The sequence below is a fragment of the Cherax quadricarinatus genome, chromosome 14 (assembly GCF_038502225.1).
Source record: "Cherax quadricarinatus isolate ZL_2023a chromosome 14, ASM3850222v1, whole genome shotgun sequence".
Classification (NCBI taxonomy): domain Eukaryota; kingdom Metazoa; phylum Arthropoda; class Malacostraca; order Decapoda; family Parastacidae; genus Cherax; species Cherax quadricarinatus.
The window spans coordinates 24,966,959-24,986,189 of NC_091305.1; the positions used below are offsets into that span (position 1 = coordinate 24,966,959).

General features: G+C 44.8%; 1 protein-coding gene across 3 annotated transcripts in view; it reads left to right on the top strand.

Moving 5' to 3' along the window:
* Ten-a (tenascin accessory) overlaps nucleotides 1-19,231 on the top strand; it is a 1,550,399-nt gene that overhangs the window by 559,744 nt on the left and 971,424 nt on the right. For 2 of the 3 annotated variants that reach the window (XM_070084924.1, XM_070084928.1), the window contains exon 2: nucleotides 13,264-13,469. In XM_070084924.1, the coding sequence (XP_069941025.1) occupies nucleotides 13,283-13,469 (187 nt within the window). In that variant the 5' untranslated portion in view covers nucleotides 13,264-13,282. Of the gene's footprint in view, nucleotides 1-13,072; nucleotides 13,152-13,263; nucleotides 13,470-19,231 lie in introns of those variants that run through there. The other variant, XM_070084925.1, reaches the window with a different exon arrangement.

The following is a 19,231-nucleotide window of genomic DNA, read 5'->3' on the forward strand; positions in this document are numbered from 1 at the left end:
TCTGCCTATTCGGCACGACATATATATATATATATATATATATATATATATATACATATATATATATATATATATATATATATATATATATATATATATATATATATATATATATATATATATATATGCGCAGTTACGATTTTCTTTTCCAAAATGTGTCGAGCATATTTCGCTCATTTTACATTTTTTTGTATTTATTCATTTGTTGCTGAATTAATCGTTCATCAATTGGCTTCATTACTCCATTCATTCCGGTCAGGTCCCTCCGATAACTACATTCGCTGGCTTAATTGCCCTCCATTTTTCACCTTTAGCGAGAGTTTAAGGCCCTCGACTTCAGTCCATTTCAGGGGTGTGTCCTGATTTCGCTTATTTAGGCCCTGATGCCTTGCCTATTTCGTCCGGGTAATCACTGTAATATTTCTCCTGCACGACATTGTGCCGGTGATTTGATTTACCGTTTTATGTACTACATATTTTAGTTTTATAATGAGGGCGCTACACTTGCCTGCACCTCGGAGTGCATTCGTAATTATATATATAATTTTTTGTCTTCTTTTTACATACAGTACTTTGTACAGGAGAAAGGGTTACTAGTCCCTTGACTCCAGGCAGTTTAGTCCACAGCAGGAGTCGAACCTGCGCACACTGCATCAAAGTACACATCATTTTTGCCACACAACCAGACTGCAGATATATATATATATATATATATATATATATATATATATATATATATATATATGTCGTGCCGAATAGGCAGAACTTGCGATCTAGGCTTAAATAGCAACGCTCATCTTGCCATATAGGACAAGTGAAAATTTGTGTATGCAATAATTTCGTCAAAATCATTCTGAACCTTACGAAAAAGATATATTTCATTGTGTTTGCTTAGTACTAAATTATTGTAAACTTATTTAAAATATATTTAGTTGGGTTAGGCTAAAATAAATTGCTCTTGTTATAATAAGGTTAGGTAAGTTTTCTAAGATTCTTTTGGTGCAAAATTATAATTTTTTACATTAACATTAATGAAAAAAATATATCTTTAAACGTATAAGATAAAATTTTAGAAAGGACTTAATTTTAAATGAGTTCTTGCTAATTGACCAGTTTTACATATTCGGCACGACATATATATATATATATATATATATATATATATATATATATATATATATATATATATATATTATAAAATGTATATGTCGTGCCGAATAGGCAGAACTTGCGATCTTGTCTTAAATAGCAGCGCTCATCTTGCCATATAGGAGAAGCGAAAATTTGTGTATGCAATAATTTCACCAAAATCATTCTGAACCTAACGAAACAAATATATTTCACTGTGTTTGTTTAGTATTACATTATTGTAAACAAATCTAAAATATATTTAGTTGGATTATGCTAAAATAAATTGTTCTTGTTATAATAAGGTTAGGTAAGTTTTCTAAGTTCCTTTTGGTGCAAAATTATAAATTTTTACATCAACATTATTGAAAAATATATATCTTTAAACGTAAAAGAGAAAAATTTAGAAAGGACTTAATTTTAGATGAGTTCTTGCTAATTGGCCAGTTTTACATATTCGGCACGACATATATATACATATATATATATATATATATATATATATATATATATATATATATATATATATATATATATATATATATATATATATATATAACGTATATAGGAAAATATTCTCTTTTATTCCCGTTTCACTTACTTAAAAGAACTGTGCATGTTCTCTACCAGTCCCTAGGAACTCTTTCCATTCTATTTTATGCATATATTGGTCACATATACCAACCACTCCAAAACTACATCATCACCTATTTTTAATATTTCTTAATTCGATCTATACCAGCTGCATTAACCCCTTTCATTCTATCTGCTCTCTGAGGCACTTTTCCCACACTCACATTTGGCCCTTTCTCCTACAAGGTGTTGTGCCTCACTGTCCAATTCATGAAATCACTATTTTCCTTTCTTCCTCATCTTTTAACAACTCTAGGACAAGACAAGACAAACTTTATTTCTTTTCAAGGTTATAATGTGTGTTGACATTATATACGTGTTGTTAGGTACAAGAAAGCCACTGACATGCTGGGGCATTTTAGGCAGAATACACTCTGCGACTTCCCAGCATCTCCACCTCTCCACTTACGTCTCTTCTCTTCCGTTTTAAACTGTTATATCCATTTGTTTCTGGGGCTTTCTTAATTTATTATTCTCACACCAAAACTTTCTTATAAGCAAAATTTTTCTGCTAAAATCTCGCCCGCTTTTTCATTGACTTTCCTTTTGTAATCCCTTAATTAGAAAGTGCCTATTTACATCTTTTTTACTCTCCACATGCTCAGCTCTCTCTATATATAACTTCTATATTTTAAGAACCTCTCATATGTTAACTTTTTCATTATTTCTTTACGCCATCATTAAACTAGTCGATCCTTTTACCTCTGATAACCACCCTCCTGTACTCAGACTTCTGCACAATATAACATTGCATTCTTAAATCTTCCCCATACTCCCTCTTCCCCCTCATTACTTGCATTTTCTCACTCTAGCTAACCTTTCTCTCAGTAGTTGCTTTTATCATACATCTATAATTTATTAACTTTCACTTCTTACCAACTGATGACTTTTTCTTGTATCCCATCTACCTCTTACTCTCACGATAGCCTCCATTACATAATGGGTTGATATATATGTCGCCCCTTTTAAAACATGTACATCCAGAAATCTACATATGAACTTATTTTTCCACTGGTACATAGTCTGACAAATTGCTATCATCCCCCAATATGTCTCGTGTATTGTTCTTTTTTGTACATAATTCAGTGAGAGGCCCCTCCATTATTCGTCACTCCTGGCACTCCAAACTTACCTACTACACCCTCTACAACAGCTCCTCCCACCGCTGCATTTAGGTCCCTCACAACAATTATTTTCTCACTTGGATGAATATTCCCTAAACATTTGCTGAACACTTCCCAAAATCCTTGTCCTCTCCAATCCTCTCTTCTCCAGGTGCATAAACACCTAACTATACTCCACTTCTCAAATCCCACCTTATTTTTAATCCACACATTTCTTGAATTTAAGCACTTATAGCCTCCTCTTCTCTCATATGTGACTATTTAATATTAACGCTACCCCTCCTCTAGGTTTCTGTTATACCCGATTTAACTCTTATTTATTTTCCCCCACGGAAATGTTCCCACCTCTTTTAGCACTGTTTCACTTAGAGCTTGTTTGTCCAGCTTCTGTCCATTCACATTAATTTTCTTTTCATCCGTACTACAACGATAAATTTTCTTTCTTTGCTTTTAAGTAATATATACAGTTGTGAGTGTGGGGGAAGTTCGTGAGGCAGTAGGTAAAATGAAAGGGGGTAAGGCAGCCGGGATTGATGGGATAAAGATAGAAATGTTAAAAGCAGGTGGGGATATAGTTTTGGAGTGGTTGGTGCAATTATTTAATAAATGTATGGAAGAGGATAAGGTACCTAGGGATTGGCAGAGAGCATGCATAGTTCCTTTGTATAAAGGCAAAGGGGACAAAAGAGAGTGCAAAAATTATAGGGGGATAAGTCTGTTGAGTATACCTGGTAAAGTGTATGGTAGAGTTATTATTGAAAGAATTAAAAGTAAGACGGATAATAGGATAGCAGATGAACAAGGAGGCTTTAGGAAAGGTAGGGGGTGTGTGGACCAGGTGTTTACAGTGAAACATAAGTGAACAGTATTTAGATAAGGCTAAAGAGGTCTTTGTGGCATTTATGGATTTGGAAAAGGCATATGACAGGGTGGATAGGGGGGCAATGTGGCAGATGTTGCAGGTGTATGGTGTAGGAGGTAGGTTACTGAAAGCAGTGAAGAGTTTTTACGAGGATAGTGAGGCTCAAGTTAGAGTACATAGGAAAGAGGGAAATTATTTCCCAGTAAAAGTATGCCTTAGACAAGGATGTGTGATGTCACCGTGGTTGTTTAATATATTTATAGATGGGGTTGTAAGAGAAGTAAATGCGAGGGTCTTGACAAGAGGCGTGGAGTTAAAAGATAAACAATCACACATAAAGTGGGAGTTGTCACAGTTGCTCTTTGCTGATGACACTGTGCTCTTGGGAGATTCTGAAGAGAAGTTGCAGACATTGGTAGATGAATTTGGTAGGGTGTGCAAAAGAAGAAAATTAAAAGTGAATACAGGAAAGAGTAAGGTTATGAGGATAACAAAAATATTAGGTGATGAAAGATTGGATATCAGATTGGAGGGAGAGAGTATGGAGGAGGTGAATGTATTCAGATATTTAGGAGTGGACGTGTCAGCGGATGGGTCTATGAAGGATGAGGTGAATCATAGAATTGATGAGGGGAAAAGGGTGAGTGGTGCACTTAGGAGTCTGTGGAGACAAAGAACTTTGTCCTTGGAGGCAAAGAGGGGAATGTATAAGAGTATAGTTTTACCAACGCTCTTATATGGGTGTGAAGCATGGGTGATGAATGTTGCAGCGAGGAGAAGGCTGGAGGCAGTGGAGATGTCATGTCTGAGGGCAATGTGTGGTGTGAATATAATGCAGAGAATTCGTAGTTTGGAAGTTAGGAGGAGGTGCGGGATTACCAAAACTGTTGTCCAGAGGGCTGAGGAAGGGTTGTTGAGGTGGTTCGGACATGTAGAGAGAATGGAGCGAAACAGAATGACTTCAAGAGTGTATCAGTCTGTAGTGGAAGGAAGGCGGGGTAGGGGTCGGCCTAGGAAAGGTTGGAGGGAGGGGGTAAAGGAGGTTTTGTGTGCGAGGGGCTTGGACTTCCGGCAGGCGTGCGTGAGCGTGTTTGATAGGAGTGAATGGATACGAATGGTTTTTAATACTTAACGTGCTGTTGGAGTGTGAGCAAAGTAACATTTATGAAGGGATTCAGGGAAACCGGCAGGCCGGACTTGAGTCCTGGAGATGGGAAGTACAGTGCCTGCACTCTGAAGGAGGGGTGTTAATGTTGCAGTTTAAAAACTGTAGTGTAAAGCACCCTTCTGGCAAGACAGTGATGGAGTGAATGATGGTGAAAGTTTTTCTTTTTCGGGCCACCCTGCCTTGGTGGGAATCGGCCAGTGTGATAATAAAAAAAATAATAAAAAAGGATTACTACTCTACTTCTCCATGGTAATGAAAGAAAATACTGCAAGGGCAAGAAATCTTAAGAAATTAGATAACAAACTCAAATGAGTGAGTATACACATACATATACATACCCAGTCGCATGTGTAGTAATGAACTAAGTGTAAGTAGTAGTAGCAGCAAGATGTGTCTGTCATCTTACGTACCTATGTGTGTTTATGTGTGTGTATACAAACTGAGATTTCTCAGGATCGTGAACTTGGCAGACTGTGTAAACGGGAGAGTCGCGTGAGCTCTAAATCTCATCAAAACGCTAATGCTCTATAAACACCGAAATTCCTTGTTACAGCCTGTGTGAATTGATGTTTTATATTATATAACACCTTGTTGATTGTGGATTTTTATGTTACTGTTCCATGTAACATTTGTTAATTGTAATGTTGAATGTGACACCTGCTGATTGTAATGTTGTATGTAATACCTGTTGATTATAATGCAGTACGTGTTGAGTGTAATGTAGGCTATAGCAGGTTGTGTGAAATTAGACTGTGCATAACCTTGGTATGAATGTAATGCTATTGGTAAACACAGCAGTATGAATTTTTAAGAGAGTATTTGACCAACGTTGTAGCCTGTGAGTATTATTCATAGTGTCACACAAGGTGTCCCTGAGTGCCGCGAGTGTATCTAGGTTTCCCTGATACTCTAAGGAAAACTCTTTCTAATCCGATATATTGTAGGCTCCGTCAATCCCTTATTCCCGGCTCCCAACCTTGGGATAAAATATTGGCGTGGGCTCCCTCCCTTCCTCCCACATTCTAAGCTTTAAACTTAGGGATAAAATGGAATTCTTCTAAAAGCTTTGTGCATGGATGACAAAATTGACAGTTACGGTATTCTGGCAATGTTGGGTTGAGGATGGAAGGTTGAAAGGGGGTTATGGTGCTAGTGCGCACACACACACACACACACACACACACACACACACACACACACACACACACACACACACACACACACACACACACACACAAACACAAACACACTCAAGAAAAGATACAAAGCTCTTGGAGCAGGGAAAGAGAGTGGACCTAGTATTGAGCGACTAGCGATGAGGCGGGGCCAGGAGGTGTAAATCAACGTCTGCAACCACAAATAGGCGAGTACACACACGAGCGTACGTTTTACCACGCATCTAGAAATACTTCAAACAATCAGATTCACACATCTGTATGAGTGTATAAGAATGTATATTATTGCTGCTAACCCAGTGTTCTTAATTTCACTCTTTCCAGAACTCTCTTCACTATTGGTTTTAACTTGTCCATGAACTCTGTACATAATTGTACATAAAATGTACATGCGCCCTGGTGGTCGGAATATGTGTTGAACTAAAATAATTTACAGTTGGTTAATAGCACTACCATCACCCACTATCATCAGGAGGTGGAGAAGCTCCTAAGTGACCTTGATACCTCAAAGGCGGTGGGACCGGACATCTCTCCGTGGGTCCTTAGAGAGGGAGCAGAGACACTACGTGTGCCACTAACCAAAATCTTCAGCACTTCCCTTGAAACTGGGCAACTACCTGAAGTATGGAAGAAGGCAAATGTAGTCCCCATCTTTAAGAAGGGAGACAGAAATGAAGCACTAAATTATAGACCAGTGTCACTGACATGTATAGTATGCAAAGCCTTGGAAAAGGTTACCAGGAGAAGAGTGGTGGAGCACCTGGAGCGGAACAAGATTACAAACGACAGCCAGCACGGATTCATGGAAGGCAAATCCTGTGTCACAAACCTTCTGGAGTTTTATGACAAGGTAAATGAAGTAAGAAATGAGAGGGAGGGGTGGGTTGATTGCATTTTCTTGGACTGCAAGAAGGCCTTCGACACAGTTCCTCACAAGAGATTAGTACAGAAGCTAGAAGAACAGGCACGTATAACAGGAAGGGCACTGCAATGGATCAGCGAATACCTAACAGGGAGGCAACAGCGAGTCATGGTCCGTGATGAGGTATCACAGTGGGCGCCAGTGACGAGCGGGGTCCCACAGGGGTCAGTCCTGGGACCAGTGCTATTCTTGGTATATGTGAAAGATATGACGGAAGGGATAGACTCAGAAGTGTCCCTGTTTGCAGATGACGTGTGGTCCAGAAACTGGCTCCTAGAATTTAACCCCGCCAAATGCAAAGTCATGAAGATCGGAGGAGGGCAAAGAAGACCGCAGACAGAGTATAGGCTAGGAGGCCAAAGGCTGCAAACCTCACTCAAGGAGAAAGACCTAGGAGTGAATGTAATACCGAGTACATCGCCAGAAGCACACATTAACCAGATAACTGCTGCGGCATATGGGCGCTTGGCAAACCTGAGAATAACGTTCCGGTACCTCAGTAAGGAATCGTTCAAGACTTTATACAGTGTGTACGTCAGGCCCATACTGGAGTACGCAGCACCAGTTTGGAACCCACACCTGGTCAAATACGTCAAGAAATTAGAGAAAGTGCAAAGGTTTGCAACAATTCTAGTTCCAGAGCTAAGGGGAATGTCCTATGAAGAAAGGTTAAGGGAAATCGGTCTGACGACACTGGAGGACAGGAGGGTCAGGGGAGACGTTACCTGGAGGTTACCTGGAGGTTATTCCGGGGATCAACGCCCCCGCGGCCCGGTCCACGACCAGGCCTCCCGATGGATCAGGGCCTGATCAACTAGGCTGTTACTGCTGGCCGCACGCAGTCCGACGTACGAGCCACAGCCCGGCTGATCCGGCACCGACTTTAGGTATCTGTCCAGCTCTCTCTTGAAGGCAGCCAGGGGTTTATTGGCAATTCCCCTAATGCTTGATGGGAGGCTGTTGAACAGTTTTGGGCCCCGGACACTTATGGTGTTTTCTCTTAGTGTACCAATGGCGCCCCTACTTTTTATTGGCGGCATTTTGCATCGCCTGCCCAGTCTTTTACTTTCGTAGGGAGTGATTTCTGTGTGCAGATTTGGGACCATTCCTTCCAAGATTTTCCAAGTGTAGATTATGATATATCTCTCCCTCCTGCGTTCCAACGAGTACAAGTCAAGTGCTTCCAAGCGTTCCCAGTAGTTAAGGTGCTTGACAGAACTTATACGTGCAGTAAAGGATCTCTGTACACTCTCTAGATCTGCGATTTCACCTGCTTTGTATGGAGATGTTAATGTACAGCAGTATTCCAGCCTAGAGAGAACAAGTGATTTGAAAAGGATCATCATGGGCTTGGCATCTCTCGTTTTGAAAGTTCTCATTATCCATCCTATCATTTTCTTTGCACGAGCGATCGTGGCACTGTTGTGATCCTTGAAAGTGAGATCCTCAGACATTACTACTCCCAGGTCCCTTACATTATTTTTCCGCTCTATTGTATGGCCGGAGTCAGTAGTATACTCTGTTCTAGTTATTATCTCCTCCAGTTTTCCATAACGGAGTAGTTGGAATTTGTCCTCATTGAACATCATATTGTTTACCGTTGCCCACTGGAAAACTTTGTTTATATCTTCTTGGAGGTTAACCGCGTCCTCAGCAGATGACAGCCTCATGCAGATCCTAGTATCATCCGCAAAGGATGATACGGTGCTGTAGTGTATATCTCTGTTTGTCTGACGTGATAACGGCACACAAAATTCTGCGTGGAGTAGACAAGGTGGACAGAGACAGGATGTTCCAGAGATGGGACACAGAAACTAGGGGTCACAATTGGAAGCTGAAGACTCAGATGAGTCAAAGGGATGTTAGGAAGTATTTCTTCACTCATAGAGTAGTTAGGAAGTGGAATAGTCTGGCAAGCGATGTAGTGGAGGCAGGAACTATACATAGTTTTAAGACGAGGTATGATAAAGCTCATGGAGCAGGGGGAGAGAGGACCTAGTAGCTGTCGGTGAAGAGGCGGGACCAGGAGCCGAGTCTCGACCCCATGCAACCACAATTAGGTGAGTTAGGTGAGTACTACCACCACCCACTATCATCACTACCACCACCCACTATCATCACTACCACCACCCACTATCATCACTACCACCACCCACTATCATCACTACCACCACCCACTATCATCACTTCCACCACCCACTATCATCACTACCTCCACCCACTGTCATTACTACCACCACCCACTATCACTACCACCACCCACTGTCATCACTGCCACCACCCACGATCATCACTACCACCACCCGCTATCATTACAGTCACCACCCGCTTCCATCACTATCACCACCCACTATCATCACTTCCACCACCCACTATCATCACTACCACCACCCACTATCATCACTACCACCACCCACTATCATCACTACCACCACCCACTATCATCACTACCACCACCCACTATCATCACTACCACCACCCACTATCATCACTACCACCACCCACTATCATCACTTCCACCACCCACTATCATTACTACCACCAACCATTATCATCACTATCACCACCCACTATCATCACTACTACCACCCACTATCATCACTACCACCACCCACTATCATCACTACCACCACCCACTATCATCACTACCACCACCCACTATCATCACTACCACCACCCACTATCATCACTACCACCACCCACTATCATCACTACCACCACCCACTATCATCACTACCACCACCCACTATCATCACTACCACCACCCACTATCATCACTACCACCACCCACTATCATCACTTCCACCACCCACTATCATCACTTCCACCACCCACTATCATTACTACCACCAACCATTATCATCACTATCACCACCCACTATCATCACTACTACCACCCACTATCATCACTACCACCACCCACTATCATCACTACCACCACCCACTATCATCACTACCACCACCCACTATCATCACTACCACCACCCACTATCATCACTACCACCACCCACTATCATCACTACCACCACCCACTATCATCACTACCACCACCCACTATCATCACTACCACCACCCACTATCATCACTACCACCACCCACCATCACTATCACCACCACCCACTATCATCACTATCACCACCCACTATCATCACTACTACCACCCACTATCATCACTACCACCACCCACTATCATCACTACCACCACCCACTATCATCACTACCACCACCCACTATCATCACTACCACCACCCACTATCATCACTACCACCACCCACTATCATCACTACCACCACCCACTATCATCACTACCACCACCCACTATCATCACTACTACCACCCACTATCATCACTACCACCACCCACTATCATCACTACCACCACCCACTATCATCACTACCACCACCCACTATCATCACTACCACCACCCACTATCATCACTACTACCACCCACTATCATCACTACCACCACCCACTATCATCACTACTACCACCCACCATCACCCCCTCCCCTCCACCCTCATTTTTGATAAGACTCGACACATTATCGTTTAGTATTAAGCTGTTGTGTAAATATTAACAATACATTGTGTATAAATCGTTCCATGTTAATTTAGACTCAGCGATGCAGTTGTCAATGTTCTTACATTATTTTCCATTTATTATTATTTTTATTATTGTCTTTTATTATTAAATTACTATTATTATTACTATTAGTAGTAATAGTAGCAGTATAATCCTGTAGAGGCTAGTCACCTCATACCCATCCCATGGAGGGTAGTCACCACATATCCATCCCATGGAGGGTAGTCACCACATATCCATCCCATGGAGGGTAGTCACCACATATCCATCCCATGGAGGGTAGTCACCACATATCCATCCCATGGAGGGTAGTCACCACATATCCATCCCATGGAGGGTAGTCACCACATATCCATCCCATGGAGGGTAGTCACCACATACCCATCCCATGGAGGGTAGTCACCACATACCCATTCCATGGAGGGTAGTCACCACATACCCATCCCATGGAGGGTAGTCACCACATACCCATCCCATGGAGGGTAGTCACCACATACCCATCCCATGGAGGGTAGTCACCACATACCCATCCCATGGAGGGTAGTCACCACATACCCATCCCATGGAGGGTAGTCACCACATACCCATCCCATGGAGGGTAGTCACCATATACCCATCCCATGGAGGGTAGCCACATACCCATCCCATGGAGGGTAGTCACCACATACCCATCCCATGGAGGGTAGTCACCACATACCCATCCCATGGAGGGTAGTCACCACATACCCATCCCATGGAGGGTAGTCACCACATATCCATCCCATGGAGGGTAGTCACCACATATCCATCCCATGGAGGGTAGTCACCACATACCCATCCCATGGAGGCTAGTCACCACATACCCATCCCATGGAGGCTAGTCACCACATACCCATCCCATGGAGGGTAGTCACCACATACCCATCCCATGGAGGGTAATCACCACATACCCATCCCATGGAGGGTAGTCACCACATACCCATCCCATGGAGGGTAGTCACCACATACCCATCCCATGGAGGGTAGTCACCACATACCCATCCCATGGAGGGTAGTCACCACATACCCATCCCATGGAGGGTAGTCACCACATACCCATCCCATGGAGGGTAGTCACCTCATACCCATCCAATGGAGGGTAGTCACCACATACCCATCCCATGGAGGGTAGTCACCACATACCCATCCCATGGAGGGTAGTCACCACATACCCATCCCATGGAGGGTAGTCACCACATACCCATCCCATGGAGGGTAGTCACCACATACCCATCCCATGGAGGGTAGTCACCACATACCCATCCCATGGAGGGTAGTCACCACATACCCATCCCATGGAGGGTAGTCACCACATACCCATCCCATGGAGGGTAGTCACCACATATCCATCCCATGGAGGGTAGTCACCACATATCCATCCCATGGAGGGTAGTCACCACATATCCATCCCATGGAGGGTAGTCACCACATACCCATCCCATGGAGGGTAGTCACCACATATCCATCCCATGGAGGGTAGTCACCACATACCCATCCCATGGAGGGTAGTCACCACATACCCATCCCATGGAGGGTAGTCACCACATACCCATCCCATGGAGGGTAGTCACCACATACCCATCCCATGGAGGGTAGTCACCACATATCCATCCCATTAAGGGTAGTCACCACATACCCATCCCATGGAGGGTAGTCACCACATACCCATCCCATGGAGGGTAGTCACCACATACCCATCCCATGGAGGGTAGTCACCACATACCCATCCCATGGAGGGTAGTCTCCACATACCTATCCCATGGAGGGTAGTCACCACATACCTATCCCATGGAGGGTAGTCACCACATACCCATCCCATGGAGGGTAGTCACCACATACCCATCCCATGGAGGGTAGTCACCACATACCCATCCCATGGAGGGTAGTCACCACATACCCATCCCATGGAGGGTAGTCACCACATACCCATCCCATGGAGGGTAGTCACCACATACCCATCCCATGGAGGGTAGTCACCACATACCCATCCCATGGAGGGTAGTCACCACATATCCATCCCATGGAGGGTAGTCACCACATACCCATCCCATGGAGGGTAGTCACCACATTCCCATCCCATGGAGGGTAGTCACCACATACCCATCCCATGGAGGGTAGTCACCACATACCCATCCCATGGAGGGTAGTCACCACATACCCATCCCATGGAGGCTAGTCACCACATACCCATCCCATGGAGGCTAGTCACCACATACCCATCCCATGGAGGGTAGTCACCACATACCCATCCCATGGAGGCTAGTCACCACATACCCTTCCCATGGAGACTAGTCACCACATACCCATCCCATGGAGGGTAGTCTGAGCGGCTACAGCTCATGGAAATTTAAACGCATTTGCAGTATAATGTGATCCTTTATTGACAACGTTTCGCCCACGCAGTGGACTTGATCAAGTCGGTATTTTATACCATTCATTTCCACCCACAGCTCATCCTGTGAGCGGTAGCGCAAACTAAAACAGTATTACAGAGGTCACAATGGGTCACTGCGAGAATCTGCTGAGCATTATTTCACTAGTAAGAAATATTGGTCATTTCGATATATCTTACAGTTGTTACACATCGTTGTCGTACGCAGTACAGTCAGGCTTGCGATCTCACGTATAACTTGCATCTGTTTCTTCCTCAGATGACCGTTAACCGATGAGATGGAAACTGAAGGCCGGGCAAGGTCAGGAGCCAATCGCAGCAGCAGTAGGCGAGGCCCGCGCTCCGATTGGCGGAGCAGCAACCAATCAGGCGGCACTAACTCCTCGGGCAACCAGTACTCCTCCAGCGACGAGGAGTGTGACGTGAGGACCAGTGGGCGGGGCTATCGTGCCTCCCAGAGAACAGGTAAGGGGATCCCCGCTATCCTTTTTCTGCCCGGTGCTCTTATTTTTGCTCTGTTTTTGAAAGGGTTTTTATTTAGGGGAGGAGGGAAAGAGGGCAGCAGCTTTAGGTCGATCGAAAAGATGGAATACGAATGTTTATTTAGCCGGAGATGCAGTATTCATGACGAGCGGCACGGCATGCATGACTTGTGTATTGAGCTGAGTGGCCATAATGGAGACGTGTTGATTATGTGTGTCCTCCATGATCTCCGTGTCAGCTGCTGCTCTCCATGTGTAAGCTGCTGTTCTATGTCAGGTGCTGTTTTCTATGTCTGCTGCTCTGTGCAAGCTGTTCTTGCCCTCGACGTTAAGTTCCTCACTACTCAGCTGTGGGAGCTGTGCTCCTTCCCTCGGATCAAGCTTGACTGCCTCACCATTCCCTAGTACCACAAGACATACGCAGTTCAACGCAGGCGCCACAGCCTGGCTGATCAGTAACTTTTGGAACTTGTCAAGTTCCCTTGTCATGTCTGCCAGGAGTCGTTTGTCAGCACTGGGGACGACATGTGATGCAGTCTACCTGTGTGGAAGATCACTGGAGACTGTGGAATAGTTCTTGATCCAAGGAAAGGGAGCTACCCACTCTTTATTTTTCCCTCCCAGGTGGGAGGAAGCGGTTTTAATGCTTCTCCATCAATATATATTTATTTGCAGTGGACGAAGAAATATTACCTCCTGACGCAAGTAAGTGTGATGTTTATGGTGCACTAGAATGTATGTATGTCTGCGTTTGTGTGTATATATATGTATGAGTGTATGTATGTATGTATGTATGTGTATCACGAGGGGGGAGGGACACCGAGCAGTGTCCAACGACAACATTGGAATTTCAATGAGGCAGAATAAATCTGGCGTCCAGTTAATTCCTCAATTTACAAGTGAATGAAGTGTCTCTTAGCGTGATATGAATATTGCAAAGATTGATTAGCATAGTAACTGAAGTTGACTAGAGACAGGTAGAGGTGTTCCAGGTGCTGCCTTCTACTCGCATATACTCTACCTGCTGCCTTCCACTCACACACACACACACTTCCTGCTGCCTTCCCTCACATTCACCACCTGCCTTTCCCTCACACCCTACCTACTGCCCTCACTTTCTACTTGCTGCCCTCACTCACATTCTTCCTGCTGCCCTCCGTCACATTCAGCCTGCTGCCCTCCGTCACATTCAGCCTGCTAGCCTTCCTCACATTCACCCTGCTGCCCTCACATTCTGCCTGCTGCCCTCACTCACATTCTGCCCGCTGCCCTCACTCACATTCAGCCTTCTGCCCTCCCTCACATTCAACCTGCTGCCTTCACATTCTACCTGCTGCCCTCCCTCACATTCAACCTGCTGCCCTCCCTTACATTCAACCTACTGCCCTCCCTCACATTCAACCTACTGCCCTCCCTTACATTCAACCTACTGCCCTCCCTCACAGTCAACCTGCTGCCCTCAGTCACATTCAACCTGCTGCCCTCCCTCGCGTTCTGCCTGCTGCCCTCCTTCACACTCACCACCTGTCTTCCTCTAAGATTCTACCTGCTGACCTCACTCACTCTTTATCTGCTTCCTTCCTCACATTCTATCTGCTGCCATCCCTCACATTCTATTTGCTGCCCTCCTGACGTCGATAAACTTAATTAAGAAGGTGCAAAGAAGAGCAACTAAACTTTTATTATCGTTAAGGCGCAGCTGTAGGAAGAGACATAAATCCCTCAACTTACTCGAGCGTAGAAGACGAGACTACGACCTGATCCTAGACGTAACCTTCATACTAGACAAAGATGATCCTAGACGTAACCTTCATACTAGACAAAGGTGATCCTAGACGTAACCTTCATACTAGACAAAGGTGATCCTAGACGTAACCTTCATACTAGACAAAGGTGATCCTAGACGTAACCTTCATACTAGACAAAGGTGATCCTAGACGTAACCTTCATACTAGACAAAGATGATCCTAGACGTAACCTTCATACTAGACAAAGGTGATCCTAGACGTAACCTTCATACTAGACAAAGGTGATCACAGACGTAACCTTCATATTAGACAAAGGTGATCCTAGACGTAACCTTCATACTAGACAAAGGTGATCCCAGACGTAACCTTCATACTAGACAAAGGTGATCACAGACGTAACCTTCATACTAGACAAAGATGATCCTAGACGTAACCTTCATACTAGACAAAGGTAATCCTAGACGTAACCTTCATACTAGACAAAGGTAATCCCAGACGTAACCTTCATACTAGACAAAGATGATCCTAGACGTAACCTTCATACTAGACAAAGGTGATCCTAGACGTAACCTTCATATTAGACAAAGGTGATCCTAGACGTAACCTTCATATTAGACAAAGGTGATCCTAGACGTAACCTTCATACTAGACAAAGGTGATCCCAGACGTAACCTTCATACTAGACAAAGGTGATCACAGACGTAACCTTCATACTAGACAAAGATGATCCTAGACGTAACCTTCATACTAGACAAAGGTAATCCTAGACGTAACCTTCATACTAGACAAAGGTAATCCCAGACGTAACCTTCATACTAGACAAAGATGATCCTAGACGTAACCTTCATACTAGACAAAGGTGATCCCAGACGTAACCTTCATACTAGACAAAGATGATCCTAGACGTAACCTTCATACTAGACAAAGGTGATCCTAGACGTAACCTTCATACTAGACAAAGGTGATCCTAGACGTAACCTTCATACTAGACAAAGGTGATTCCAGACGTAACCTTCATACTAGACAAAGATGATCCTAGACGTAACCTTCATACTAGACATAGGTGATCCTAGACGTAACCTTCATACTAGACAAAGGTGATCCTAGACGTAACCTTCATACTAGACAAAGGTGATCCCAGACGTAACCTTCATACTAGACAAAGGTAATCCTAGACGTAACTTTCATACTAGACAAAGATGATCCTAGACGTAACCTTCATACTAGACAAATGTGATTCCAGACGTAACCTTCATACTAGACAAAGATGATCCTAGACGTAACCTTCATACTAGACAAAGGTGATCCTAGACGTAACCTTCATACTAGACAAAGGTGATCCTAGACGTAACCTTCATACTAGACAAAGGTGATCCCAGACGTAACCTTCATACTAGACAAAGGTGATCCCAGACGTAACCTTCATACTAGACAAAGGTGATCCTAGACGTAACCTTCATACTAGACAAAGGTGATCCCAGACGTAACCTTCATACTAGACAAAGGTGATCCCAGATGTAACCTTCATATTAGACAAAGGTGATCCTAGACGTAACCTTCATACTAGACAAAGGTGATCCTAGATGTAACATTCATACTAGACAAAGGTGATCCTAGACGTAACCTTCATACTAGACAAAGGTGATCCCAGACGTAACCTTCATACTAGACAAAGGTGATCCCAGACGTAACCTTCATACTAGACAAAGGTGATCCTAGACGTAACCTTCATACTAGACAAAGGTGATCCTAGACGTAACCTTCATACTAGACAAAGGTGATCCTAGACGTAACCTTCATACTAGACAAAGGTGATCCCAGACGTAACCTTCATACTAGACAAAGGTGATCACAGACGTAACCTTCATACTAGACAAAGGTGATCCCAGACGCAACCTTCATACTAGACAAAGGTGATCCTAGACGTAACCTTCATACTAGGCAAAGGTGATCCCAGACGTAACCTTCATACTAGACAAAGGTGATCACAGACGTAACCTTCATACTAGACAAAGGTGATCCCAGACGCAACCTTCATACTAGACAAAGGTGATCCTAGACGTAACCTTCATACTAGACAAAGGTGATCCCAGACGTAACCTTCATACTAGACAAAGGTGATCACAGACGTAACCTTCATACTAGACAAAGGTGATTTCAGACGTAACTTTTGTACTAGACACAGGTCTACCTGGTGTCTACCTGGAGGGTATTCCGGGGATCAACGCCCCCGCGGCCCGGTCCACGACCAGGCCTCCCGGTGGATCAGGGCCTGATCAACCAGGCTGTTACTACTGACCGCACGTAGTCCAGAGTACGAACCACAACCCGGTTGATCCGGCACCGACTAAGTATCTGTCCAACTCCATCGTGAAGGCAGCCAGGGGCCTATTGGTAATTCCCCTTATGGCTGCGGGAGGCTGTTGAACAGTATTAGGCCTCGGACACTTAGTGTTTCCTCTTAGTGTACCAATGGCGCCTCTACTTTTCGTTGGGGTGTTTTGCACCGCCTGCCCAGTCGTTTACTTTCGTAGGGAGTGATCCTAGACATAACATATTAAATAAGGGTGATTACATGTGAGTTTTTTTTTTTTGTTGTTGTTACTAAACAAATATGAAATATTCTATCGTGAAGATCTTTTAGAAGTGCAAAGTGGCAAAATTACATGCGGTAAATGGCATGAAACTCCGTGGCAAGTGGATTAACATTAACGTGGGTTAGCGCTCGTTTATACAGAAATCAAGTAGTGGAGCACTGAGGCCGGACTTCAATTTCTGCCGCTTCTGTTTCATGGCAGTTATCTATAAGAAATTTAATCATCCATCTATCACTCCTTGTTTGCAATGTTTCAAAAAAAAAATTGTAACGCTTTAGGATCGAACCTGTGAACTCCGTCAAGGAAGATGTGTGTGTGTGTGTGTGTGTGTGTGTGTGTGTGTGTGTGTGTGTCTGTGTGTGTGTGTCTGTGTGTGTGTGTGTGTGTGTGTGTGTGTTCGTCTCCGTCCTTCAGCAGCAGACTTGATCCATGGTGCTGAGGCTGATGGAGGCTCCGATATTTTTAATCCTGCTCATTGACTTTCCATTATGCTCAGTAAAACTGCCTCAGCTCGGGTATTTACCTGTCATGTTTTAAGGGGCCGCCCCACGCCCTGGGCTCTGCTGGAGTGTAGTGGCGGTGAACGACGCCAGTGGTGGAGCTGAGGTGTAGTGGCGGTGAACGACGCCAGTGGTGGAGCTGAGGTGTAGTGGCGGTGAACGACGCCAGTGGAGGAGCTGGAGTGTAGTGGCGGTGAACGACGCCAGTGGTGGAGCTGGGGTGTAGTGGCGGTGAACGACGCCAGTGGTGGAGCTGAGGTGTAGTGGCGGTGAACGACGCCAGTGGTGGAGCTGGAGTGTAGTGGCGGTGAACGACGCCAGTGGAGGAGCTGGAGTGTAGTGGCGGTGAACGACGCCAGTGGTGGAGCTGGGGTGTAGTGGCGGTGAACGACGCCAGTGGTGGAGCTGAGGTGTAGTGGCGGTGAACGACGCCAGTGGTGGAGCTGGGGTGTAGTGGCGGTGAACGACGCCAGTGGAGGAGCTGGAGTGTAGTGGCGGTGAACGACGCCAGTGGTGGAGCTGGGGTGTAGTGGCGGTGAACGACGCCAGTGGTGGAGCTGAGGTGTAGTGGCGGTGAACGACGCCAGTGGTGGAGCTGAGGTGTAGTGGCGGTGAACGACGCCAGTGGTGGAGCTGAAGTGTAGTGGCGGTGAACGACGCCAGTGGAGGAGCTGGAGTGTAGTGGCGGTGAACGACGCCAGTGGTGGAGCTGGGGTGTAGTGGCGGTGAACGACGCCAGTGGTGGAGCTGAGGTGTAGTGGCGGTGAACGACGCCAGTGGTGGAGCTGGAGTGTAGTGGCGGTGAACGACGCCAGTGGTGGAGCTGGAGTGTAGTGGAGGTGAACGACGCTAGTGGTGGAGCTGAGGTGTAGTGGCGGTGAACGACGCCAGTGGTGGAGC